Here is a 27733-nt window from a genome sequence, read left to right as displayed (position 1 = left end):
ACAGTACATTCCATTTCAGCTTACAGCAAAGCAGAAACCTTGCAGTTTTTGCCCAGAAGACAAAGTAGCTGAAACACAGCAGGCACTTCTCCTTGCATGTAGGAACAGACCACCCCTTGACCAATGGCTATTCTGTGATTTGAAACTCATCTTCTCTAACAATGAAAACCTTAAGTGAAGACTCTTGGCAGCACTAATAATTAGAAAGACAATTCAAGACTCTAGGACTAATATGATTTTGCTAGAGCTACACAGTGAAGCATCATAGAAGCAATCACTTCAAAACCATCAACAGCAAGCAAAATAATGTTCAATATGCTCACTCTGCAACACAGGTCTTTTTTGCATTGAACAAGTTTCAGAAAAGAAAAGTTGTAAATAATTAACCAATAAAAACACCCACAGCTCAGGCCAACAACTCAATGAAATTCAAAGTTTATTAAAGAAAAATTAATTTTTCTTTCATTAACAGCAGTAGGAAGTTTTTCAAGATCATAATTTGTATCCTGAAACAAAACTTCAAAGATGTTACATTTTCATCTGAAATACATCATCAAACATTATTGAACCTGAAAGTATACAAAGAAAGTCCTTATTTCCTTTGGGTGAACAGTTACTACAAAGTCTTCTGAGATGTCTGTGCTGTTGAAGAACCCTGTAAAACACAAAAGCATTGGCAATTTATTACAGCAGCTCTACTCAAATGGACATATTATTCTATCACATCAGTTTTAACTCATCCCTTCCCTAGAAGCTAGTGTTTGAGCAGATTCTCCTCCCTAAAACTCCAGTAGTATAGCGCATAAGAGGTACCCATTCATAATATTAAAATATACAACAATTTCTCTTCTTCTCACACACTAACTCACACAGAAAACGTGAAATGACTCTTCCAGTCATGCACCTTTTCTTCATCATGAATAAAGAGCAAGCAAGCTCTGAGCTGCAGGTCAAACAGAGCTCTGAACGCTCACCTAGCCCATTCCAAAACCTCTGCAAGCTTTTTACAAGGCACAATATGTATGTAAGTGACAGTAAGGACATTGTCCAAGCAACTAACTGAGGTCACCCACAGTACTGGATCTGAGTGTCAGCCCCAACTTGAATCATATCCACAGAGTCCTTTAAGCTGATTACAGCAGAGATTTTTAACTGCAGCTGTGTGTTTTTCTGCAGCACAGGCTTCAACTTAGAGAAACACAACTCATCAGCATCTGACAAATCAATCTGTGTCACAAGTGTGAATTCATAAAGTAGACACTTCTATCAGGACAAAGAAAACTCCAGAAAGATTCCAAGCTTTTTATCACTTCTAGGCAAAACAAGCTATCAGATAAATACAATAGCCTGGTACTTGCAGGGAATCTTAGCTAAATGTTCCTACCTGCAGTCTGTGGCCGGTACCAGGTCTCTCATACAAGACAATAATGCATTTCTAATCTTGCAATTTTAAAAAATATTTTTAACTAGACTGATCATCAAGCTTCAACAGTCAATGGACACCAACCACCTTATTCCACCTACTTTTGCCTGGATATTGTGCAGTCTTCCATTTCCACCGCTCCAAAGTGCTCACATCCCAGGTGCCTGTGAGGGATCGCTCCTCCACTGCCATCACTGATCCCAATCCCTTTAGCAAAGACTGAGTAAAGAGAACACCAGGAATCAAAGGAGGGTTCATAGACAAGAGTTTCAACTCACCAGCCTAGTACACAGTAAGACCAGACAGAATTTTCAACTCTAGCATTGGCCTGTAAACTGGAGCAGAGACACTTTGAAAATCCACAAGGTCATGAAGCACAAGGGCAAATACAGATTCACCAGACTTCAAACCAAGCAGCTGAGGTGCTGAAAGCTTCCTCTGCATTGTAGTACAGAGTCTATTAAAAGGGCTGAAACTCACGCTCCCCTTTTAACTAAAACAGAGAATCCTACACATTGCTCCCCACGTTTCTGTCATGAAAATCAAAAAAAATAACTGCTGCCATGGAGTATAAAGTAATCTATTTCCACAGGAAAGATCAAATAAACATGAAACTGAAAAAACTGAGTACATGATGGAAGTGACAAAGTTTGAACAATTCACAGAAATAAACTGTAGAGAAAAAAAAGTTTTCCTTTAACCTTGTCCAAGATTCATTACTTATAGGTACAATTTTCAATAACTAGAGAAGCAACGTAACCAAATCCTACTCTGCACTGGTAAAGGTACTGCAGGAAGTGTCACACTACCAACAGCTCAGCAGAACCAGTTCCACCTGTATTTAGCAGATCTTCATGCTGTGCCTATGGCAACTTCATCTGAAGTGATGGCTTCTGTGTTGCAAAGCCAAGTCAGAAAAAAAAGGCTCACTTCCCTCTGAGGTAAAGTTCTACTAATACATTTATATCCATCTTTTGTGTACTTTATAGTACACAGGATGTGTCATTCCAGAACCATTTCTCTCTGAAATAAAAACACCTCATTTGGTGTTCCATCTCAAAGGGTTAGATTTACCTTTAGATCTACCATCACAGGCTGAGACAGCAAAGGATCCTCTCCAACTTCATACAAGTGTCTAATTCTCAGCAGGACACGACTGAAATCTGCATCACCTTGCTTCTGTTCACCTTCAAAAGAAATCAAAATGCATATATTTTCTTAAAATATTTCTTTAAAATTAAACCCAAGCTTTAAACTTTTTTTTTAAACTTTAAACTCCCATCATTTGAACTCAGTTCCTATTTTTTAAAGTTAGCAAGAGGACTAATATCAGGAAATGCTCAGCTCCCACTTTGACAGGAATGTTACTAACAGGCATGACACACTCATGCAGGAGAAATATTTTACTACTTGAGCAGAGAAATAATACAGCAAAATTAACTTTGTTGACTGAGGAATTTAATGATTTGAATAAATAAAAATACTAGCCACAGAAGAGAGAAAAAAAGAAAACCACCTTATTTAAGTGTAACATCCAGCCACCTTTTAGAAGGCACCTACCCATGTGGATGCTGCGGACCTGCTCTGTATGATTAGAGCTGTACCTCCACCCTGGAATGCTCAGAGTCTGGAGATGAAGATTAGGTGGCACAGTTACAGGCAAATCATGGACTGAATTCTGCTGAGGTTGTCTGGGTAGCTTTGGCTTATCTCCTCCTTTATGCAAAATAAAACAAAACAAACATTAAACATCCATCACAAACACAAGCCTGGCTAGGGCACTGTGGAAGGGTAAAGGGCTTTTTGCTTATTCAGCCAAGGCAGAGGCAAAGCAGATGATATGCTTTCTCATCCAAGGCCTTCCAAGATACTAAGCAGAAAGCAATGTGATTTTAACTGCTAGAAAAATGTGTCAGAGCTTTCCATAAAACAAATTTCACTTCAGTTTGAAATTGCTATTTCAATATCAGGCTTCAGTTTTAGTTGATAAGGTAAACAAATATTTTTAAAAGAATAACGTAAAAATGGTCATTAAGGACTCAGCATCCAGGAAGCTGATATATGGTGCACTACCTACTTTGCACTAATTCCCTGTGTGAACATTTTGTTCTCATTAGATCCTTTAAAATTTATTTTCCTCTCAAAGTAGAGATAATTATATAACAAGAGAAACATTACATATACTTGGACAACATCCACGTTTGAAATTAATGCAAAGTAATTAGCAGACTCTAAATCTGTCTCCTAACTCACTACATGCTAACTTTGCCTCACAGGAAGCTTGAAGTCTGCATTTAAAAACTCAACAGCATAAATCAAAGCCACATAAACAAGCCATTCAGATGCTAAAAGTAGCATAGTAAACTGAATGATTACCTGATAGTGCTCCAAACATCACTACTGGCCTATGCTCTAATGCCAGTCCACTTGTCCGATACAAAGTGTTGGTGACAGCCTTGGTTCCTAAAATAAGCCAAAGTACAGGGCGCACCACTGAAGAGTCATTCAAAGTGAGATTGTTATTCAGGTCCCACTGAAGGTTGTTCCATAGTCTCCTGTGTAGCATCACCTGTGTTGGGAAGGTAAATGTCACAACAGGAATCAGCCATCAGGCTTTACTTACATTATCAGCAGCCATGAAATTATGCCCACCTAGAAAAAGAAATAACAATTTATACTTTACCTCGACTTGTCCATTCCCTTGACTTGACACACCATGAGCTCTTTCTGCAAGCAGCATCAGCCTTGTGGTACCATCTTCAATGTAGGCAGTCTGGACCATAGGGTAATAGTTCTGTAATAACCACACAGCAAACCATGCAGAGATAATATTAACAGAGGAAACAGTAACGGAGAGCAAAGATAAGACACAACTGACTTTGGATTACACCTTAGTGCCTACCCGAGCCACTGTGTTATTCACATATGCCTTGAATGGTCTTTTCTGCATCTGATACCCATTGTTGTCAGTGTAGAGAAGTTGTTTGGTGTTCAGATTTGTGCTTGTTCTCAGAACTGCTTCACGATTTAATTCCAGAGGTCCAGCACTGTATTCTTGCTCTATCCTACGGCAAAGCAGCTTCCCATCATAACCTTCTGGCACTGAATACAGCCTGGTGTACACTGCATAAATGTACTCCTGAGAAGTAACATTGCTACAAAAATGAGAGGAAGGATGCAGAGTTTATAAGGTGAAACACTTGACTGGTTATGACAAAGCTTGCAAGGCACTCATGATGCCATCCTGCACAGACAACTTCTTGCCCACTTTCTATTGATTTCATGCACAATTATTTTTAATTTCAATTTAACTTTCAAATATACACATTTTCAACCACAGTAAGTGATATCCTATAAGTTTCCTTCACATTACAAGTGTAAGGAGGATTCCTCATTTGATTACAAAGGCTCTGTTTTTCTCAAAATTAGCAACAAATTTTAAAAATTGTTATGACTCCCTAAGCAACATATTTACATGGTATTGAATACATGCATTTTTTCAATCTGCGTGACATCAACTTTGATGGAACTACTTTCCAAAGGTCCTTCTCAACTACAATCCTTGAGCAATGCCATGTAAAGCAAAAGACTTCAATCAAACAAGCAGATTTAAAAGAGGGTGAAGGGTTTACAGACTGATACAATTTTACCACAGAGAATAGTTAGTTCATCAGGGGTCAGAGTGACTCCTGAAGATTACTTTCTCCTTTCTCTAATTTGCTTTCAAGACAGATATTCACAGTTGTGAAAATGTATCATTATGTCCAATTTCCATCCATGTAAGATATTAGCTGCAACATTAATTTAGTTGTACAGAACCAGTTTCTCAACAGAAGTTGAAAGTAAAAAATGTAGCACAAAGGATCCCCCTAAACAATCTCCACACCCATCCCTCCCTCCCTCCTGCAGCAGTACGTGCTTCAGAAGGGGGCCCATGTGAACCTCATGAAGTTCAAAAAGACCAAGAGAAAGGTCCTGCACTGTGTCAGGGCAATCCCAAACACAAACACAGGCTGAGCAGAGAAGGGCTGGAGAGCAGCCCTGAGGAGAAGGAACTGGGGGTGTTGGCTAAGAAGAAACTCAACATGAGCTGGCAAATGTGTGCTCATAGCCCAGAAACTCAAACTAGTCCTGGGCTGCCTCCAAAGCAGCACAGCCAGCAGGTCAAGGGGGCATCCTGCCTCTCAGCTTCCCCTTCATGTGACCCCACCCAGAGTACTGCATCCAGCTCTGGGGCCCTCAACGTGGGAAACACAAGGACCTCCTGGAATGAGTCCAGAGGAGGGCTACAAAGATGATCAGAGGGCTGGAGCATCTCTCCTAGGACCTCCTGGAATGAGTCCAGAGGAGGGCTACAAAGATGATCAGAGGGCTGGAGCATCTCTCCTATGAAGACAGTTTAACTCTGTTCAGCCTGGAGAAGAGAAGGCTGTGGAGAGACCTTAAGGCAGCCTTCCAGTACCTGAAGGGTATCACTGCAGTATTTTCTGAAAAATCCCTTTGCCAGGATTTCTTCTCCTGGGAAGATGAGAAGCTTCAGAGAAAAATGTAAATAGTAATTATCTGATTCTCTTCTCCTGTGTTTGCTGCTTTGGAATGTGGTCTGGACATTGTTTACCAACAGGTGCATGTTTGATTGGTTCCATGTGAATTGTGTTTTCTTAATGACCAATCATGTCCAGCTGTGTCGAAGCTCTGAGAAGTTACAGGTTTTTATTATTCATTCCTGTAAAGCCTTCTGATGTATCCTTTTCTCTACAGTTTAGTATAGTTTTAGTATATAATTCCCTTTAATATAATATCATAATATAATAAATCAGCCTTTTAAGAACATGGAGTCAGATTCATCTCCTCCCTGATCCTGGGACCCTCGCAAACACCACGGAAGGGGACCTACAGGGGAGCTGGAGAGGTACTTTTGACAAGGGCATGTAGTGATAGGACAAGGGGAAATGGCTTTAAACTTAAAAAGAGTAGGTTTAGATAAGATGGTAGGAGGAAATTCCTTGCTCTGAGGGTAGCAAGACACTGTTGCAGAGAAACTGGATGCTCCATCCCTGGAGGCGCTGAAGACTCTGGCTCTGAAGGTTGGATGAGGCTTTGAGCAACTTGGTCTAGTGGAAGGTGTTCCTGCAGGGGGTTTGGAACTGGATCTTTACAGTCCTTCTAACACCAACAATTCTATGATTCCATGATTTACAGGAGGAGTTTCCTCAGCAGTACATCCAGCAGATGTATGATAGTTCTTTTGTCTAAATCCTAAACAGTACAAATACTCAGAGCTCACTGTTTAGCAGTAACTGTACAGAATTAACTTAATACATATCTAAACATTCCAGTGCAGCTGTAATGGTGCTGTACCTGTAGAAATACTGCCTTATCTCTGTCATCAAGTTTCCAGACATCACTTCCAACCCCACTGCTTTTGATACTGGAACAGCTGAAGCATTTGGAGCAAATAAGTAGTTATCTGAAATGGGTCCTTTCTTTGTGTCTCCATTTACGTGGTACTCAAGGAACTCCTGGGTGAACTGGACAGTCTGGTTAGTCTCCCTGAGAATCCACAGAAGAGTAAAAATTATATAAGTTACAAACACATTTTGTACATGATAAATGCAAAGCTGAACAGCAACAGGAACGAGGCTGGAAATGCAAGGACAAAAAAATGTTTCTTCACAGTGGATTGATTTTGTGAGACTGAGTAAATGAGGACAGCACAGAATTGAAGTGCTTCCCATTAAGATATATGTCAGTTTGTCAGCAAATGGAGTTTCCATGTCATTTTTGTAGAAGAGAAACACCTTAAGATTAAACATCATCTATACTACCTCACTGTTTTGATGCCAGAGTTGTTACAGGATTAAAGATACCCATTTCACAAGAATGAGGTACACTGCACTGCTCCAATGAATAATGAGGTTCACTGAACTTTGTAGCTAGGTAAAATCAGCATGATGCAAGTTCCCATGTCTAACACTGGTGAGAGTAAACTCAACAGGATAGCAACATCAACAATCACTCACTACCTACTGTATCTCCTCCTCTCTCCACTGAAGCTTACAGATTAGCTTATTCATGACTTAGTATCACAATTTTTAGAAAGTCATATGAAGGCAATTTAAGATGCTGCTCTCAGCTACCTGCTCTGCCTTTGGCAACTTGCTGTGAAAACAGGAAAAATCACTTCATCTAGCATATAAATTTATACTGCTAAACATTTTATCTCATGTTAATACAGCTACTCACAATTTGTACTAACTGATGATAATATCCAAGTGTTTTCTACTACTTCTCTTATGAGGCACTTTCAGTGCAGGGGCAGGATCTAGAAGTTCTAACTCTTGCAGTTGAATGTAAAGGACTTCCCAATTGAAGATCCCCATTTTTTTCAACCTTTCCTCCCATTCTGTCCTGTGAGGCCTCGTTCTTTCCCATTATCCCAGTGCAAACTTTCTGAAACTCAAGTATTTTGAGCTTTTCTAAATTGCCTTTAGAAAAGCTCAAAAGGATTGAGTATCTCATTTCCCCTACATGCTGAATTCCACCTTTTGCTGCCTGTCAGAACAGGATGGATAAAACTGGAATGTGAATTTAGATTTTTGTTCTTCCACACTATATTTCTCATAGAATCTGGAGGTAGTCATGATCTGGAGGCACTCTGAGTAAATACTCCAGGGCTCTTAGTTAAGGTCCAGCTATACTTCTAAAGCTGATTTTAATGATACTGGACAGCAAGTTCTTGGTCTAGGAGGCAGAATTATGAACAAAACCACAAAGGTGAAAGAGATCTAGCCATCACCATGCCAGTGTCAAAGGAGTGAAATATTCCATCAGTATATAATGGGTGACAATCTGAATCCTGAGCAGGCAAAATGCAGCACAACTGCAGTAAAGCTGAAAAAAGAAGTAAAGAAGAAATTGGGCCAATTTGCATCAGCTGAGAGAGACCACCTGAAAACCTCAAATTTCACCTAAATCTTGATAATTCTTCCATTTTCCCTCCCTGATTAAATGGAAATTCCTTAGTTAAAAGTTTCCTTTCAAATAGTTTTGTAGCTTTCTACCACAGAAAGAGTGATACAAGACTTGCAAAACACTACTTAATGTAAGTAAACTCTTTATCACTTAAGGCTCATTGTGCAGCCATAGTGTATGTGCTTCTTAGTAATTTTTAATAAAAATGCACATTCATAATCCTCTTTTGTTCTAAAGCACACAAACTCTGCTGATATACTAGTTATTACTGTGATGTCATCTCAGACCAACTGCAAAGTTAAATAGGGCAACATCACAGAACTAGTATGGAATCAAGACTGTGCTAGTGTTGAAGTGTCCTGTAAAAAGAGGGCATGTGAAGTGGGGATAAAAAACAATTTTAAACACCATAAAGAACATTTTGTTGACTCTTGGAATTAAGACACATAATACAGTCCTTGGACTTATTTTTATGAAGCATTTTAAAAAATCTGGAACGCTATTGAAACAAGCAGGCAGTCTCACCTGTCTGTAATGCTGTGCATCAGGTTTGTGTTTTGGTCAAACAAGATCTGGTAGCAGCTGTTAACCACAGGAAACAACTGTTGGCTTTGCTGCCCTGCACGAGTCAAGTCTCTCCGCTTGTACTTGACTGAGCTCCCAACAAAGGCAGCCTGCTGCCCATCCAAGGGTTTAATACTGTATTTTCTGTAGCTCAGACCACTTATTGCAACTAGAATATACAGATCATAGGTAGACTGGGATTCCACGGAGCTTTGAACCTGTACATTAGCATACACAAAAATGTTTCATTATGGAAAATTAATTAGCAAGGCAATTACCTTCATGTGTTGTAAGCCCTAAATTATAAAAATTAGCTTCTATTTTAATAATTTTTTAAACATGTCATTCTTATAATTCTAAATAATAATGTAGATCCATGCTGCTTTTAATTGGGAGCCTGGTGAGCTTGGATTAAGCTGAGCCTTTCTAGTGAAGCATGACCACGGGCCAACCCAAAGAGACTGATGGTTTCCAGACAAGGGCAGTGTGGTCTTATGCCATCACATGCACAGGAACAAGGGACAGCTGCTGTGCCTCACTACCTGACTACAATGTGCCTTCAGGCATGGTCACAGTCGTAAGCCACAGGTCACACAAACTGCAGCTGGCAGAATTTGCTGAGCTATCTGGCATCTCAGGGACAGAGGGAAGCATCTGGAATTGTGTCAGGCCTCTTCAGGCCTTTATGTGCAGGAAGCATTCCTGGAGATTTATCAAGCCACTGACGATTATGCATTCTGTACAGCAGATGCTCCTGAGAAAGGCTCGTGCTAGCTCTCACTTGAGGCCACTCTCTTCCCTCCCCTGGAACAGCTGGCTGTGTCTTGGAGCTTGGCTGTGACAGAATGAGCCATCAAATGGCAGCTGACTGACACCAGTTTCTAAGACCTACATTTCTTAATTCTCTTCTTCTCCCTCCCCAAGGCAATCTGTCAATTGTACAAACAGGGCTGTCAATTGTAAGGCAGTGCTTCAACATATTATTTATTTGAAATAGTGCTTTTTACAGAAAGAAAAATAAGGTAAGAAACACCAGGTCACACACAGCAGACAAGCAAAGGACAAACCAAACACACTACAAGAGCAGCAAGTCCTTTTGGAGAGTAAAAAAAGTCTCTCTGTTGAAACAACAGACAAGCAAAAACAACCCTTGAAGGACAAGTAGGAAAATCCAACTTCAACAGGAAGCAGAATCCAGTTAATGAAAACTGACAAGTAAGAAAAAAGTAACAGAAAGAAACAAAGTTGATGTACCTGTGCCGGCACAGAATGTCCCAGTTCATCATATACACTCATTGCCTCACTGCTGACAGAAACTGTGACAAAGGTAGTGATGTTCCATGCCAGTGGGTTGTAGACAACCACATACAGGTCAACATCTGCACCTGTGTGCAAACAAACAAAACATGCAGTTGCTACATTATGTATTTTTAAAACGTGGTATTAAAATGTATTTAAGAAATTTGTCTAGGTACAACTATCTTACAAAATTTTAACATAAAACCCCGCAGTAAAACTTCATGATTGAAAAAAGGAAAACATTTTACAGTCCTTCATTAAAACCTCTTCTGCTTTATTCTTCTATTCTCTGCCCAGTCAAAAAAGACCATGTATTCAAAAAATGATACCTGAGTTGAATGTAAATGCATTAGTGAAGATAAGCTGCTTACAACTCATTGTCATGCAGTATTAACTTTATCAGAGTTATACAGAAGATCAAATGAGAAGCTGAATTTAAAAACAGCCCTGTAAAAATCCAAATCGGTCTGTTGCACAGCCCATGGCACTGCTTATATCTGACAGTTTAAAAAGTTTTCCAAAGTCAAGATAAAAGGGAGTGTACAGTCTTTAGAACAGACTTCTTAAAAATCCTTTTACAATTTTTACACAAGCTGGCTGTACATTATAGCAAGAACATTTCTTGACTCTGACTGTGTTCCTTATCATGTAATGCTCTGTTGCAGAGTAAAGTTAGCTTAGTGACTATTCTGATCAGCATCTCTTCCTCTCCTTGTTTTACATTTGAAGTCTGAATCTGAGAGCCAGGTCTAATATTTGCACTGAGGTAGAGTTCTGTCTAACAGCTGAGAAATCCTGGGTCTCAGAAGGCAAACAATTTTCTAGCCATGGTTCACAGAACTTAGATGCACGTAATATGTTGATTGTTTTGAAGGAAAATATGATAGCTTTCATAAGGTAGCTAGAAAATTGGAAAAGCTGTGCAAAAAGTACCTGGTTTTCCTGAGTCTTTAGTGTAAACAGAAGAATAGACCTCTCCATTCTTCTTTGCATTGTTGATATCAAAGATTATGGAAGCCATTAGCTTCTTCACGTTGAACATTCCATACATCAGGTTATTCATGTACATGTCCTTCACCTTGGGAGACTCTGTGCCTGTTATACCATCATGGTGCTGGACCTTGTATTTAAAAGTAATTTGAAAGGTGCAACAGGATGACAACTTCAGGTTTGCATTTGTGTTAACATAATAGTGAAATAAACTTCTGACACACAACTTAAAACAATATGGCAGCTATATTCAGAGGGAAAAACCAAACAAGTTACCAAAACCAAGAATGCAGCAAATGTACTGTAACAAGAAAGGTTTTTCATTTCATACTCAGATCTGGTCATTACCTTAGCAAACAAAATAATTATTGACAGCAAAAGCACTGAGGACTGCAAATGGTTAATGATACAAGGCTAATCACTTAGCTGCTGAACTTTGAAGAAACAAATCTGTCCTTCCTGTTCTAATTAGCAAAGTAGAGATTATCAGTAGTTTTCAATTAGTTCCATTTTTCTTTGTTTTTTATTTACTTTTAAAAACAATTTTGTAAATAACAAAACTAACACTAAGAAAAGGAATTTCATATGCAAAGTTTCAAACCACATACTCTTTCACCAGTTGAAGAAAACATTTGCCAGTAACCAGGATACATGGTTAAGGGGCTGAAGTCATGTTTCAAGACAGTTTTTTGAAAAATTGCTTTATTTTTACTTATGACTAGCAAAGGGGGGTGGAAAAGTTATTTCCAAAAATATAAAAACAACTTTGAGATACTCCAAGTGAAACGCTTATGCGAGCTTTTCATTTGGAAAATAAACATTTTCATTCAAAGCAGAAAATAAATCAATCTTTACCTCTGAAACTGCCCATCTAAGACTCTGAAGTTGCTTTAAGGCTTTATATTTGCAAATAGAACCTTCTGGGTGTTTCAGGACATACTGTGTGAAAAAAGATTCTCCAGCATGAAGTAGTGAACTTGCTCTCCTTGCAACTCCTTTTAATGTGCTCCGAGAAGTATAAAACCCAGTCCATGCCTGGAATGGCTCTGTTTAGAGTGGAACAGATCCAATACACATCAAAATACCACTTCATTTATTCTTCTACTATGACTATTACTATTCAGCTTGTTACATGAATCCTACTGGGGATTAACACAGCAGCCATCAGGTAGAAAGGTCATAAAGCCTACAAAGAAACTCAGCCAGGAACATTTTGAAAAACTATCACCTCTCCTACAGGCTTAGTAACATGCAAGTTTGACACAAAGCCAGTACCAACCAAGTTAACCTGTGTTTATGGAAATTTCTTCCTTGTGGATCTGCACAAAAGAATTTTTGAAGCTTCAATGAAGCATATATTATTACTAGTTGTTAATAAAATACATTATAATCTTTGGTAATTCCTTGATACACACACTCTAAATTTCAACCTTTCAATCAAAGGGATTTAGCTTAAATTTTATTTCTTCAAACTGGAGTAGAAATAGTGATGTCATGACTCCAAACCACTGCAGCACCTCAAACTACATCAGAAGATGCCCTCAAGTGGTTACTGGAAAGTATTTCAACATTCTGTTTGTGTTAATGTTTCAGTAGCCCACAGAGTGAACAAGGAAAACAATTATTTGTTTTTAAAACCTTCAAAAAGGGATCTCCTTAGGGGTGGGAGTGTGTGTTTGGTTGGAGGCAATTTCTTTTAAAATATACTAGTGATATATAGGTTTTCCAAAAAGAAGTTGCAGAAAGTGTTTTCCAAAGAGCATACATGCAAATGTAATAATCTGCTATCAGCCCAAGATCAAAGGCAATGATTAGAAAATAGGATCTTTTGCTCAAAAAACTTATTTTTTGACTGAAAGGTGCTAGAAGTTTCAACAGAATTAATTCAATTTTAGCTTTAAACATTACAAGCAGAAGAAGCACACATATGTATCAGCACAGTACAATGAATGCAGAGCAGAAGGAAATACTTATCTGGGACTTAAAACTTGAGTTTCCATATATCATAAGTGACACTGAGCCCAATAAGTGACTCACAAAAAAAGGGCATAGCAAGAATAAGAGAGGATTAATCATCAAGAAGCAAAACAGCATGTGGGAGAAAGTGCACTCAAATCTATGCTGCAATTGCCAGGCACAGAAAGTCATTTGGGGAAAAAACTACATCTCTGTGTGGGCACCCACCTGGAACACTGAAGGTGCTGCTATTATGCAAGCTAACAGCAATTGAATCCTGCAGGCAAATTATGCCAAAAGATAAAGGAAAGAGCCTAGATGTAAAAGGGTATTAGCAGTTAGAACTGGCAATGCTTTTATCAGTAAGTTGTTAGGTATGATCCCTAGAGGGAGGTGAGGGTGTCAGGGATCAGTCCATGCCATGATTCACAGGAAGCAATGGTTATTTTTACTCATTGAAAAGTTAACAGACACATTACAGCACAGTCTGAAATATACGTACACAGCCAAAAAATGTGATGAAGCATTTATACAATTATACAGAAAGGAGTATTAATGAAATCAATGGGATTTTAATAATAAACCAGGCAATAAAATACAATAAATTAATGAGTTTAGAAATTGAGAAATTGGCTGTGTCTTCTCTCTGCATACTTTGATATGAGTAAAGGGTAAATTTATAGGGGAAAAGAATTAAAGGGATGTTGGGTATGGCATGAATTTTTTTTGTATTTTTCTAGTACTTTTCACCTCTGCTTGAAAAGCTGTAAGTGCAGAATGTGAGCAACAAGGAGCAGCAAAGAAATTTTGTAACACTGTATTACAAAATTTCAGAAATACTGACTGTATTTTTACATGTTTAGACTTCAGTTGTAAGAGAATTCTTTCCCGCCCCAAAATTTCAAAGTGTTTTCTTTAATGAAAAAGGCAAGACTTTCTCCTACAGGAGAATTTAGGGGTTCATCTCCATTAATATTTTGTTTGGATCATCCTTACCTAGTATGCTTTGCTTTATAGAAAAGATTGGATTTGGAGCTCACAAAGTGAATTCCTGATGGATGTAACAAGCATTAATGGGTATTCAAGTCTATATGACCAGATCATATATTTCCTTCAATTCCCAAATCCTCAACATTGACTGTTTCACTCTGGGAACCCCCATCCCACTGTAGGAACACAGAACTACCCCAAGAGCTTTCAGATTGCCTTGGTCCCTTGGTTACCTGTAGCTTCTCCAGACATTCACAGATCACATCACATTTTCCACCTCTGGTCTAAGCTATGCATAATCCAGTTCTTTTAAACAGTATAAATGGGACACTGTTCTATTTGGCCACACACGCATCCTTTTTACACAACTAAGATGGGATCAACCAGTCTGTTGATGACACCTCATAGAGTGAAAAAATCTTATCAGAAGGCATTTTTCCTCTTTATTGCTCATTTTCCCTTATTAAAATTTTATATAGGTACATTTGAGGCAGACATTAGGCAGCTGTGAACTTCATTACCTGTTGAATATGGAAGAAAGTCTTGAGAATCCCGAATTTCCCATGTAAGATTCCTGCTATAGACTGCTTGGAAGTAATCACTGACAGTGGCATACTGGACAGTCACTCCAAACTCAGCAGAATGCTTGTTAATATAATCCACCAACAGGTCCATGTTAGAGTACTGAACAGATGCATTAAAGAACTGTTTGTCACAGCCCTGCAGTTGCAAACGCAGAACAGCCAAATCACTTTGGGTCAGATAATTAGGGAGGATCATTTTTAACACTAGTCTATGTTCCAGGGGTATTTATTTTGATTTTGACTGCCCATATAACTGATATTAGTTACAAAACTACCAAGACTGGGCAGGGTTACTCACACAGCTTGTCTGTAATCATGAAAAAATAATTAAAAAACATAGTTTTAGAACCATACATTCTCTCTACTTCTTTACATACCATTATCACAAGCATAGAAATCTGCACGTTTTCTAAAACTACTGCAAAACTGTGGTTTGCAACTAGATGTTAGGGGTTTATCTTTACTATCAAAAACTTCTCTTCATTCCAGCACAATTTTCACTATAGCACAACTACAGAGTGTTATTATTCTACTTCTCACTCTCTACAAAAATAATAAATTCAGCATTAGCAACAGTGTCATAAACACAGGGGAAAAACAAATCAGTGACTCATCAGTCAGAAAAAGTTTTTCTTTGTAAGAACAGATATTGTGGTGAAATAGCCCATAATCCTTTAATATTGCAATTATGAGACCTATAGCATCCATCAAAATTAGAAATCAGACTGTACATTCAGTTTAGGCAAAGTTATTCTTTCCTAAGGTCTTGAAAACAGCAAGAGCACATCAGTGCTATATGTCCGTGTAGGATGTAATTAACACAGCATAATGCTGAAGAAAGTGTTTGGATGACCAAACTGGGATATGCTTGCTTATGGTTCTAGCTAAAATACAAAGACTCTAGAAGAAAATGATTGGACATCTGCTAGGAAAGACCATGTCTACCTAAGTGTCATACACTTTCCTAGAATGCTATAATTTTGTTAACACTAAGTTATGTTGGGCTAAGCAATTAAAAAGGGAGATCATTTAAAAGGGGTGAAAAAAGGAAGCAATACTGTAATATATAGTTATGCAAGAGGTTATCTTCACACTTTTATAAATATATTGAGTAGGGTATAAATATATTGAGTAGGTTTTGTAAATATATTGAGTTTTTTTTCTATCTTGAGTAGGGTGGAAGACTTGATAGACAACTGGCAGGACATACAAGGAAATTTTATATATCATTACTACTCAGTCATTTGGACCACAATTATTAGAAAAACACTTCATGTCATGTGGTCTGTACCAGCATTTCTGCAATACCTACTGCAGCAAGAACCATCCACTTACACTCTGGTGTGTCCCTGTCTCTTCCAAAGCAACACTGAGCAGGCACTTACCCATGGCCACAAGACATCCCCTGTCCGGAACCAGGCTGCTCTCTCCTTGATGTTTGCCACCATGGTTTGTGCATACTGGTGGAGGTTAGCATCTGTAACAGGGAGACTCATGTTTGGATAAACACCATCTTTTGGTGGATCTGGGAAAGTTGCAAATCCATTCCAAAAAAATCCTGACCTAAGCAGAAGTAGAAAGAAGCAAGCTGTAAACAGGATTTACTTCACTGGGAAAAACACATCAAAAGTTGCTGTTATAAATGGGAATAAGAGGCAAAAAAAATCTGTATATACTCATTGTTAGTATTTAGGCTTAAGCATTTATTTGGGTGTGGAGGTAGGGGGAAGAGTCTCCAGTTTTCTTTCAACACTGTGCAACTTTTCAAGCCCGTGCTGCTTGCTGGCATAGAACAAAGAAACTATAGGACAAACCAGCAAGCTTTGTAACAATGAGGATGTTCCCTCAAGTAGACTTGATTTTCAAAGAGTATTTTACTGAATAAGCCAGTAAGCAAAATAAATTTTTCAAAAGTTCTCAAATTTACAAAATAAATGGCAATTTTTTGTTGCTTTAGTTTATACAGGGACAATAGACACAATCTCAGCTCAAGATAATGCTGAACATCTCCCATAGAAAATCAATTAGCAATAGCCAAGTGCCTACTGAGCTTCCTGGAGCTTTCAAATCTTTACTTCCAGGCAGAGAAAAAAGACCCCAGTCCAGCTTTGGACATTTTCTATTCACAGTAATTGTTTTGTTTCACATTTTTATTCTATTTTTTTTAAAAAGGACGGACATTGTGAGTAAGTCACTGTATTATAAGTAGATGAAAGCCATACCTATATTTCAAACCTCCTGGTATAAGAAAACAAGTCTGTCAATATTTAGAGGTATTTTTAATGCCTGTCAATACCAAGTGCCACTTTTGAGAATTCAACAGTTAGTTAGTGAGCAAACTTCATTTATTACAGTGGAAAGCTGGGGATGCTTAATAATCTCTACATTTCTTACTCAGATGTAGAGAGTCTAGACATGTCCTTGACCTACCACAGGTCAGGACAAAACAGTAGGATACTTCTGAAAGAAAACTGTCAAAGAAAATGCTTAAACCCAATAACAAAAACTCTCAGAAGTCAAGAACATTTCTGCATATTTGGGAAATCTTTGGACCTGTTTGAAAAAGGTAATTGTGATGGAGTACAGTAGCTGTACTGATCCATAACATGGGTGAAGATCTCCTGTCTTGCAGATAATGAAGGAGAGCCCTGCCATACAAACTGAAGCTTCTGGAAAACAAAAAAAGGTAAGAAACCATTACTCTTGCTGACATTCACAGAAATGCATCATTAACAACTTAAGACTTCAGAGTTCCCATCTTCCCTTCCACCACTTTTAATACTTTTAAGCGCTTTTTCTGAAGATTCAATGCCAATGGTAGCCCGGGTAAGGTCACACACTATATACAGGAGGCCACATCAGTGCCTCTTTCCATTAGAATTGATGCAGAAGGAGAAGAGGCAGCACAGTGCCAGCACACTAAAATCCAGAGATAAGCCTGGCTTATCACAGCCATTATACCTCTGTTGTTTCACTGGAAGCTGAACACCTATAAGCTAGAAAAGATCCAGATGTAGTCTGACTGCACTGTAGTCAGTGGGAATGAATGTTTAACTGATGTTAATGTTTAAATTCTATTGAAGTAGAATTTTACTGTTTTGGAAGCCTTCAGACTCTTAAGGGCCAGAAAAAAAAATAGCTGGCAAAGATTGTCAGAAGGTCGTAAAAGATTTTAACAGAAAATAAGTACTGCAAATCATTGCAAACACAAGGTGGTAGGTCCAGGCTTCACTAAATTCAACATTAATTCTGTTTTCTTCAGAAACACTTGAGTTTTACCCAAGATTCATAAAAACTGCCTAGTGCCCAGAACACCGTGGTGAAAGCCCCTCATTTTCACATAATGTAGTGAGTAAAACTGATGACAGATCAGGGTCCAACACAGTGATATGAAAAGCATTTATTGTGTACAGGGCACTGTGCAAGAGAAGGCAGAACAGGAAAGAAAACCTGAATTCAGCAAAACCATGACCAGCTGCCACTTTAACTGACCTAGTATCATTAATTTCACAGGCACAAATAAGTGTTCCAAGCCTGACAACACTGTGCCCAAAAGTTACGCTTTAAAACTGCTCACATAAAACCCAACAGATACAAGATTCTCTCAGGGAAAGCTGGAACTCCTACATGTCTCTGCTTCAAACTCTCCTAATTCAGTGTCCATTTAGACTTGCCTATTTGCCTACATTTTGTGTCATCTTCAGGCATTTTATCACTGACCAGAAGTCATGAAGACATTAATTGACCATATAACACAGATTTAATATGTTTCACCATTACCACATGCAATCAGCATGTCGCATTTAAACAAGAAATACCTACATTTTCTTGCCCAGATGACAGAGATTCTTATCTTCATGTCATAGTTCAGATTACTGCAAGTAGAGGCCAGCAATGGTTTCATACCTAAGGGTATTTTTACCTTGTTTTTCTGCATGTCAGCCTTCAGATCATAGTCAATACGAGAAATAAGATGAGCATTGAAACCAGCCAGAGCAAAAAGAGTTGGCGTTGTAGCTGAAGCTCCAAAAGGATCAACATGCCAAGAAAACTGAGGCCTGAAGCCAAAAGTTTCATACAAAAACCCATGACCTTCTGCAAAGCAAAATTTGTTTAGGTTAGGAACACTTCTAATAGTTAATTTTGTAAGTTTAATAGATATATTGTGATACAGTTAAGCACTTGAAGTATCCTTCAAGTGCTTCTTGTTGCTGTTTCCCAAAGCATTCAAAGTTTTGGGAATTTAATCATTCACACCAAAAAGTTTCATACTGAAAATGTTTATATTGTTATGCCAAGTATAACTTATTAACATTATAAAAGATTACAACAAAAAGGAATTATGATGAGGGAGGTCTCAGAAAAAGTACATAGCTACAGATTAGGTTAAGGCTAATAGCCAGGTTGGAGTCTGCATGAAAACAACAACCTGGGGCTTAGTTTGTTTGCTTAAAAACCATAAAATCCATTCTCAGAAAATTTTAGTCTCATATTAATGACAAAGGGACAGGGAAGCAAGCCATCCACTGAAGAGAACTAACACGAATATGATTATCAGTCATATGAAAAGAAAAAAGCCAAAGATTAATAGTGAACTTAACACTTGATGTTATTTACAACTAATATTACTACTGTAGTTACTAATGTTACTAATATAGAAATGAGTTTTCAGGAAAGAAACCCCTGAAGTAGGACAGCCCAGACAATAGCATGAGCCCAGAAAAACCATTTGAATCAAAGTAAAACTACCAAGAAAGCAGTATATTGCACTTGGATACTCATCATTAAAAAAAAAAAAAAAACAAAAACAAAACAAAACAACAACAACAAAAAAACAAAAAAAAACCCAAAAAAAACCAAAAAAAAACAAACCCAAAAAAAAAAACCCCCCAAAAAAAAATTGCCGATCATTATTTCATAGTTACAGAATTATGCTCAGGACTATCTGAAAATACAATCATCTCTTCCCTGGAATAACTCTATTTCAAATTTTAATATCACATTTGAATAACTGAGGCTGCAAGGCCTCTTTTCACTTCATCTTTTCCCAGGGTTAATGTCTTCCCTACCTAAAATATTCACAACTTGTTTTAGTATTCTGATAAGAGATTTCTAGGCGCTTCCAAACACTGGAATTCCAGACAGACAAGAAAAGACATGAAATCTAGACCAAAAATGTCTGCATTGGCTTTGTCTTCTCAAATTGAACTCCACAGAATCAATTTTCTTTGTATGTATTCAAAATGAATAGAGGGTTCAGGACAAACAAATGAGCATTTTAAAATACATTAATACTTTTGTTCCTGGTTAATAAATTACAAAACCTAAAATTTCTTTTTTTAAAATAAAAATTATGTTTACACAGAATGAAATGTTAAATGAGAAATAATGTCTTTCTCAGCTAACTACAATGAATAGAAAAGCTGTGTTTGTTTAGCAAAAGGACTGTGTTTAGCAAAAGGACTCTTCAATCATTTTAGTATTTTATTTGGAGAAGTCCTAGGTTCAATGCTCTAAGCACATAAAGCAACCTTTAAACACGGGAGTCAGATGAGAGAAAAAAAAAGTTTCTATCTCCTCCTCTTGGCCAAAGTGTACTGAGGTACAGAGGCAGCTGCTAATCCTGAGCTCCTGATAAACACTGACAAGCAAGGAGCAAGGCCAGTGGTGCTGTGCAGTCAGATGCAGAAAATAACAGAAGTGTTTTCTGTCCCTTTGCTGTCCCATGTAGAAATTCCATAGCCATGGCACAGCTTCCATAGCCCTGGCACAGCTTCCATCAGCCATGGCAGCTGGTGCTAACACATCCCTCCCTGCTACACCCTCGTGGCATAAAGCAGACATCTCTAGCACAGAGGTGGCACCAGTTATCCTGTTTCTGTTTGCACTGACCAATGCAAATAAACCCATGTACTAAAACACTCTTTAAACCATCAGATGGCCAGGTGTAACACACAAATGTTCGATACAAAAGTTAGAAGATTAAAATGGCAAAAAGTGCATCTCTTGGAAATATGCACCTCTTTCTAACAGAAAATGATGATGATTACAAATGGGGGTTTCTTCATCAAGGAAGTCTTTCAGCTAATTTTAATTGACCTCAGTGACATCCCTGTGATCTGCAGATCCCTGCACTCTGAAATTCTACCAGGTATTTTCTTGAGGAGTGTTTCATACCCTAAATTTCACCATAACTATCTTCCCAGGAACTTTGCCCTCAAACACACACACACACAAAAGGCCTCTGCTCCAAACAAGTTTATGCCTGACAAACCAGCTTTTGGTAACCTTTGTGCCTGCTGCAGAACTGTCATGTCAAAACTAATGGCTTTTGTTTAAGCAACAATTTTTATATGAATAATACATTGGCTAGTAAAAAATAAGAAATGCTTTTATTAGTTCTTAAGAAGTTAGAAATTAATAGCAATTTTGGAGAGGAAAAAATGAAAACCAAGCAAAACCTCCAAGGTCATAACAATGGAAAATAGAAGTTAAATGCAAATATGCCTACCCGTCAACTGTAAAATTTGATCATCAATTAGTGTCACAGCTTCATCATGCATCACTTGCCCTCCAATGACAAATTCCAGTCGTCCCTCCTGAAGCAACTGATGGACCTATGATATTGAAATTAAGACACAGAACATAAGCATCATTTCAGTCTTATCCAAGAAGGCTACCAATTCATTTGATATCACAGCACATTACCTAGACACATTTGTCAAGAAGGCATCTAGGACAAAAAGTGAGATAAAACTGAGATACAGGGCTGTTTGTACTGAGGCTGTCTAAAGGAGAATAACAGAAAAAAAAGATCTCAATGTGCTGCACAGTGCACTGATTTATCCAGCTTACACTGAAAGCAGGTAACAGGAACAAAGGATGCCAGGTAGACACTGACCTTTTGGTGTTTCTCAGTAGTGCTGTTACTGTGCCTTTTTATAATGCCTGAACACCAGACACTGCACTGGCAGCAGCCTACAATCCTGCCTCAAGGCAGCTACAGCTGGAGGATTAAAACACAAGACACTAATGCTTCTCCCAAAATATTCCTCCTGCTGCATTCAGCCTGGCTTAGGGAAGGCACTCGGTGGCTGGATGAGGGAGCAATATGCAATTCCTTGCAAGCAGTAATATCCAGGCACACAGGATTTTAGCTGGAAACTAGAACTGTGGGATCCAGGAGAGAGACAGACTGTGCCATCACACCGTGGCCACAAACATCTCACTCCCTATGCATCTATCTTGCCTTTGGGGCACAGACAAGTTGCTCAACTTGTGACTGACAGAATGCTTTCAGAAGAAATAGTTATTCCACAGGTTTGCCTGCCTGAATAACCCACTGCTAGCCTTAATTTCTGCTTTTTCCTAGATTAAAAAATTTCAATAGATTGCAACCTGCTCAACTTTTGGTGGTGGCTTTTTTGGGGGGGGTGTTGGGTTGTTTTTTTCTTGGTGGGGGAGGGGGGGAGTTTAATTTCAGCTCCTAGAAACAACAGACATGCTGACAAGTACAGCCTTCAGCAAATGCTGGATGAAGAGGAGGGTGGTGTTTGGAGGGAGGAAGGAATAGTCCATGTCCCTTTCTAAAAGTGTTATGAGTCTTCTGGTTCTATTTTAGTTTAGAAATTCAGAGATATCTCAAACTTCCAATAAGTAAGGTTTATGCAAATACATATTTTAATCCTCAACTTTTTTTTTTTTAATCTGTCATGTAGGATGCCATTTTTAGAGCTATTATGTTTATTTTCCCAGGAACCTTCAGTGTCTACTCAGATAGGATGCCAGATTGTCAATTTTGATTATAATCATTTCTCTCCTTCACAATGTTGTGAAAACGCTCCAGGGCTCAGCAATCCTAAATTAGTTCCAGCCGACTGTGGTGACTGATTAGCATGCTGGGAGACCAGATATCTGATATCTGGTGTCAGCACAGAACTGGCCCTGACCTACATGAAAAGAATCTGTAATTATTATTCCCCATTTCGATGGATGTCCAAAATATACCTCTGATCCAAACTTGGGGCCACAGAAACGTTTTTTTAATGTAAGTTTTGTGGAACCACTGAGAGGCTGGAAACACAAGAAAAATAATTCAAGTAATTTAATTCTTCTGTCTCCCAAAAAAAGAAAAGAAAACAGCATCTGTAAAGACAAGCACTTTTTCTGATCAGAAGGGGGCAAAAGGAAGGAGGAATGGAGGAAACAGATGCAGTAGTACTATAAGCAGCAGGATGCTATGGTGTTAGAACATATCTGTGATGACTGGGACAATACTACCATCAACTCCCACCTACAAACCAGACAGAAGTGGCTAAACATCTTTTTTTTCCCCCACTTAAAGCACCCAGACACCAACCAACATCAAGGAGGTAGGAATGGCTCACACAAGAAAATTCAGTGTAAATAACTTGTGCTAAGAACTACAAGGCTCCCATCTGGCTGAATACTGCTGCAGTACATTTCACTCTAACATAATCTCTTCTCTGAATTGAAAAACCAACTTCTGTACCCAGTGTTGAAGAGGTTTTACAGCGACTTCTGTGAGCCAGAGAGAAGTTTGATAGAGGATCCATGTTTACCCCTGAAAGAATTTTCTACCAAGGTCATTGACACAGAAACCAAGAAAGAAAGAAGGATAAATAAGATAAAACTGCAACTGTCTGTTCCAATAAGCACCTTGTTTGTCTTTTGTGACCAATAAGTAAAGTGTAAACTTAGGAGTTTTGTAAGAATGTGTAAAAAACATGCATGCTAGAATAAAACAGTTTGAAGCCTTCTGAAAATGGAGTGTGTTGCTTTGTGTTATGAAAGTCTCAACTACGACACCTTTTACTAGTTTTTAATGCTAGAGTTCCAATACAAAGCAGACACTTCAAAACAAACTAGAATTACATCCTGTATCCCAAGTAAACCACTAAATGACAAAAAAAAAAAAAAAGGAAAATTAAAATCAGAGTGCCTCTACCACAGAAAATCATTAATGCTAGAGTTCAAGTGGAAAAAGCAGGGCAGTAACCAGAGCGACCTAATTTCAGGGACCAAGATTTGCAAATTGCTAATGTTAAAAACATATCATTTATCTGCAAATTAGAGTTTCAAAGTTAGACACACAGATTTAAGAGGAATTTAGTTTTAAACATTTCGAAAGAAGAAACTATAAAGTAACTAGGGAACTGACTATACCATGTGTAAAAGCAACAATTACAAATAATTAGGCTAAGAAACTAAATCCTGAATCATAGGTACTAAATTTTGCAGTACCAAGGTCAAACATGATACACATTATTCTTCTGGATTGCACATAATAGCAGGAATAGATATTAGAAACATTGGCATTGACTTTACATTTGTGTTATAGCAGCAGATAATACTTGAAATAAGATCAACCCACCTTTGAAAGTTGGAGGACTTTTCTGTCCTTCTACAAAGCAGTTCCTGTGCTGTTTTCTCCCCCACTTACAGCACAGCTTTCTAATTTAACAAATCTACAAGAAAATTGTGCTACAACAGGCAAATATGGCCAGAGTGTCCCCACAAAAACTGCAAACTGCCTAAACCCAGCAAAATCTCTCCTGCAAAGATCAGATGTGCACAGGCTGTTATTTGAAGATGGAACATAGCAGAAGATTTAGAATAGTGAAGAACTATGTGAAAAAAAAAAACAGACAAGAGGTGTGTTTTTTGCACAATGCTTCAAACATCCAGAACTTTAAACAAACTGAAATGCAAAGAACCTTTGTTTGGACCCTGGTAACAAAACAGACCACGGAGTTCTAAGTGCCCAAGGGAAGTTGCATCTGTACACCCTTTGGTTTTAGGATCCAAAATAAACAATCATCTGCTAGCCTTTCAGTCCAGTCTTTGATTCAGCATGTTTGTTCCATGTCAGAGGAAGGAAGAAGCGACAAATAAAACTCCACAATGATATTACTAGAAAAAAAAACATTGCCATTACATGTACAGTCACTGCTTTGCTGCAGTATCTGTGCTTACAAATGGCAGCTTTTGAGCAGCACTTAACTGGAAAGAACAAAAAGTTCCTTCTTGTGAGCAGTGATAGGTATCAGACGTTTTAATGGATATTGGTGCAGCCTGTTTCAGGTTCACCCACATCTTAAAGTAGCATGGCCCCAGACAAGTAAGTTGCCATGAAACAAGAACTCTAAAGTGTAAAAAAATCTTCAGTGCAAAGGTTACTACCTCCTACTGCTCTAATCTATAGATGGGGTTTAACCTCTTGCAACTGCCTTTAAAGTCCTTTAAGTACTAGATTCAGAGGCAGCTTACATTAGACCTGGGTAAAGCAAATGGTGAAGTACTTTGCCCCTATTTATCCCCTGTAAAAAGAGCGTGAATTCTTTGTTAGCAGGAAGCATGGCTCCAGTGCAATTTACCTGCTGCTTCTGTGTATCTGTGGCTACCATATCCCACCAGAGTCGAAAGAATTCCTGCTCCACAGCAATAAATTTGCGCTGTTTTCCTTTCATTAGCTCTTCTATAACGGTAGTGTAGACATTTGCTGCATAAGCGTGCATACTTTCCTGAAAGAAAAAAAAAAAGTAAGTAAGTTCTGCTTTAGCTAAATTAAAAGGGCTGTTTTAAACACTCATTGGTCTTGAAAAGAGACACCAAAAACCTCACATTTGCTGCACGCTTCCTTTGTAGCCTTAGAAAGATCGAGTGCTGTCTACATATGGCCTTTGGCCCTTCTGCTTCAGAAAACATCCTCCTGACTGGGGACCTGACTAGATCAAGGTGTAGCTTCTCCCAAGACCAGCACCAACACAGGCTTTCTTTTAGACACACTGGGAATGGCCTATTCTGCTCCTCATTGCTCACCTTAAATCACTGATGCCATGAACGATTGTATTTTGCACCACCATAAAGACCCCACATGCACAATTTATTCTCCCATTCCAGCTCTTCTTTTGACAGCCTGAATTACCAGAATTGCTTCTTCAGAGTGTGTGACTCTGTGCTGTGCATTACCAGTACAGTGCAGTGATGCATCTACTGTAAATTATACTATTATGAAAAATAACTCTGTTTTGCTTGAGGTTTTAGGATAGAGTAAAACCAAGCAGGTAAAAGAATCTTAGAATGAGTTCAACTGTTGACACAGAAAATGTGAGATTTTATGCATCTAACCTATCTTGGTCCTAAAAACACCTCTCTTTCAGAATGAGACCTATGGACCTTTATTGCCATGCAAATATGACAGCTGTACCCATCAAATAATCTACCACAGTGTTATATCCTATTATATTGTATCAAATTAATGACACCATGTTAATTTTGAAGTTGCAGACACAAAGAGATATTTTTTGTACACTTACCTCAACCAGAACAACATTTGTTGACCAGATCCAGTCTGTCACCTTTTACTTAATTTCAAAGGGATAGAGAATGTCTAAAGGCAACAGCTAACATCCTAGGATTTCCTTGTAACAAAGTTATCTGCATGTTACTGGACAGTTATTTTACACTAACCATAACACTTATCTACTTAAACTACTGGTAGTTAAGAACACACACCACAAAATGTACATCCTGAAGTGGGTGACACATAGATCTCTCCCCACTGAAAAACTAATGGACGTGACATGTAAAACATGAATGCAGAGTTTCCATTTAGGTAAATTTCCTACATGAAAATAACCATTTGAAATAAGACAAGGTAATCCAAATCAGAAATTAACTTTTCCTAGGCCCTTGCTTTCTTTCCACAACAGAAATCCAGCCACCTTTGTAGAAATGCCCATGCCACTAGAAAAACATTTGAGTGTAGGAGGAATGGCTTAAAATACTGTTGGGTTTATCTAAATAATTTCTTCCTCAATTATTTTCCCATTGGTTCATACAGGTTTTTCGAAATCAAGATTATTACATACTTAAAAGCATGTGAAATTTTAACTAAGGATTTGAAGTTTTAGCTTTGTGTTCTGTTATGCAATTTCTGAGTATGAGTTTGAAGTATTAAAGGAGAAATTCATTAATCTTTCCTAAAAAGGGGAGACAAAATACACGCACAGCAGAGACAGCTGGGTGAACCACTAGCTCTTTTTTATTAGTTAGGACTAATGCCATTTCACTCTAGTGAGTGAAGTATCTACAGCATCTTCCACACATAAATGAAAATAATTCATAGTAACGAAGAAGCACTCAGGATTAGGATTTTGACTAACAACTGTAAAAGGCACCAGGCCCCACTTCAGAGGCACTAGGCTCCAACCCCACCGCAGCCATCGAGGACCTGGGATCCTGCCCTCCTCTCTGAGGAAACGACAGAAGGTTTTCCTGGGGTTTTGGCTTTGTAACAAGATAAACATAAAGACCATGAAAGTCTGCCACATAATCAGAGCCCCATCAAACAGAATTAAGACTTTCCTTAGAAAGAAAAAAAACAAAAACCCAAAAACAAACCACCAAAATACCAAAACCCCATCAGGAGCATCCTGCTGATCACAGGCACACAGAAACCCCACAGCTCAAGGGCACGACTCCATGCCTCCTCCGAAGGAGGATCCCGAAACACCAGGGGATGGCGGACACACCAGGCCAGGCTCGGGGCAGGAGCTGCACCGGCCAAGCATTGGCGCGGTTCTCCGCCGGCGGTGCGCCCCGGGAGCCGGCTCAGACCCGGCCCCGGTACGCGGCTCCGGGCAGCCCTGCCTGCGGCTCAGCCCCGGCCGCACCGAACCCACCCGACCCGTGCGGCGCCCCCGCCGACCTGCACCGTGTACACCCAGCCGACGTCCATGTGGCTGTGGGCGACCACGAAGGCCCGCAGCTCGCCGCCGGCCCGCGGGAGGAGGGCGAGGAGCGGGAGCAGCGGCAGGAGCAGCATGCGCGGGGCAGCCATGGCTGCTGCGGCTCTCCCGCCGCACTTCCGCGTCCCGCGGCACCGCCTCCCCCGCAGAATTAAATAAATAAATAAAATGAGGGGCAG

The 27733-nt window shown here is 38.8% G+C and overlaps 1 protein-coding gene across 1 annotated transcript; it reads right to left on the bottom strand.

The window, feature by feature from the left end:
• Positions 1-422: 422 nt before the first annotated feature.
• Positions 423-27733, bottom strand: MAN2B2 (mannosidase alpha class 2B member 2). The gene is made up of 19 exons (XM_041403070.1): positions 27515-27733; positions 25179-25325; positions 21293-21398; positions 18704-18876; positions 17335-17450; positions 16167-16344; positions 14719-14917; positions 12107-12297; positions 11195-11381; positions 10217-10347; positions 8924-9180; positions 6785-6976; positions 4326-4578; positions 4107-4217; positions 3800-3992; positions 2984-3139; positions 2498-2610; positions 1525-1642; positions 423-655 (listed from the first exon to the last, which is right to left on the bottom strand). The coding sequence occupies exons 1-19, from the start codon at positions 27644-27646 to the stop codon at positions 561-563; spliced, it is 3048 nt and encodes a 1015-aa protein (XP_041259004.1). The 5' UTR covers positions 27647-27733; the 3' UTR covers positions 423-560.

This window comes from Onychostruthus taczanowskii, unplaced genomic scaffold, assembly GCF_017590055.1.
Source record: "Onychostruthus taczanowskii isolate IOZ18803 unplaced genomic scaffold, ASM1759005v1 scaffold2, whole genome shotgun sequence".
NCBI lineage: Eukaryota > Metazoa > Chordata > Aves > Passeriformes > Passeridae > Onychostruthus > Onychostruthus taczanowskii.
This window is presented reverse-complemented; position numbering and strand designations above follow the sequence as displayed.

What these genes read in the sequence shown, in the direction of transcription:
- MAN2B2 (XM_041403070.1), bottom strand. Translation starts at nt 27,646, where the DNA reads ATGGCTGCCCCGCGCATGCTGCTCCTGCCGCTGCTCCCGCTCCTCGCC. An exon ending in CAATTACCTTTTTCAAACAG is followed by an intron (nt 16,345 to 17,334) that starts GTCCAAAGATTT and finishes ACTTCTGCTTAG; the next exon opens with GTCAGGATTTTTTTGGAATG. An exon ending in TAAAGACTCAGGAAAACCAG is followed by an intron (nt 10,348 to 11,194) that starts GTACTTTTTGCA and finishes GTTTGCACACAG; the next exon opens with GTGCAGATGTTGACCTGTAT.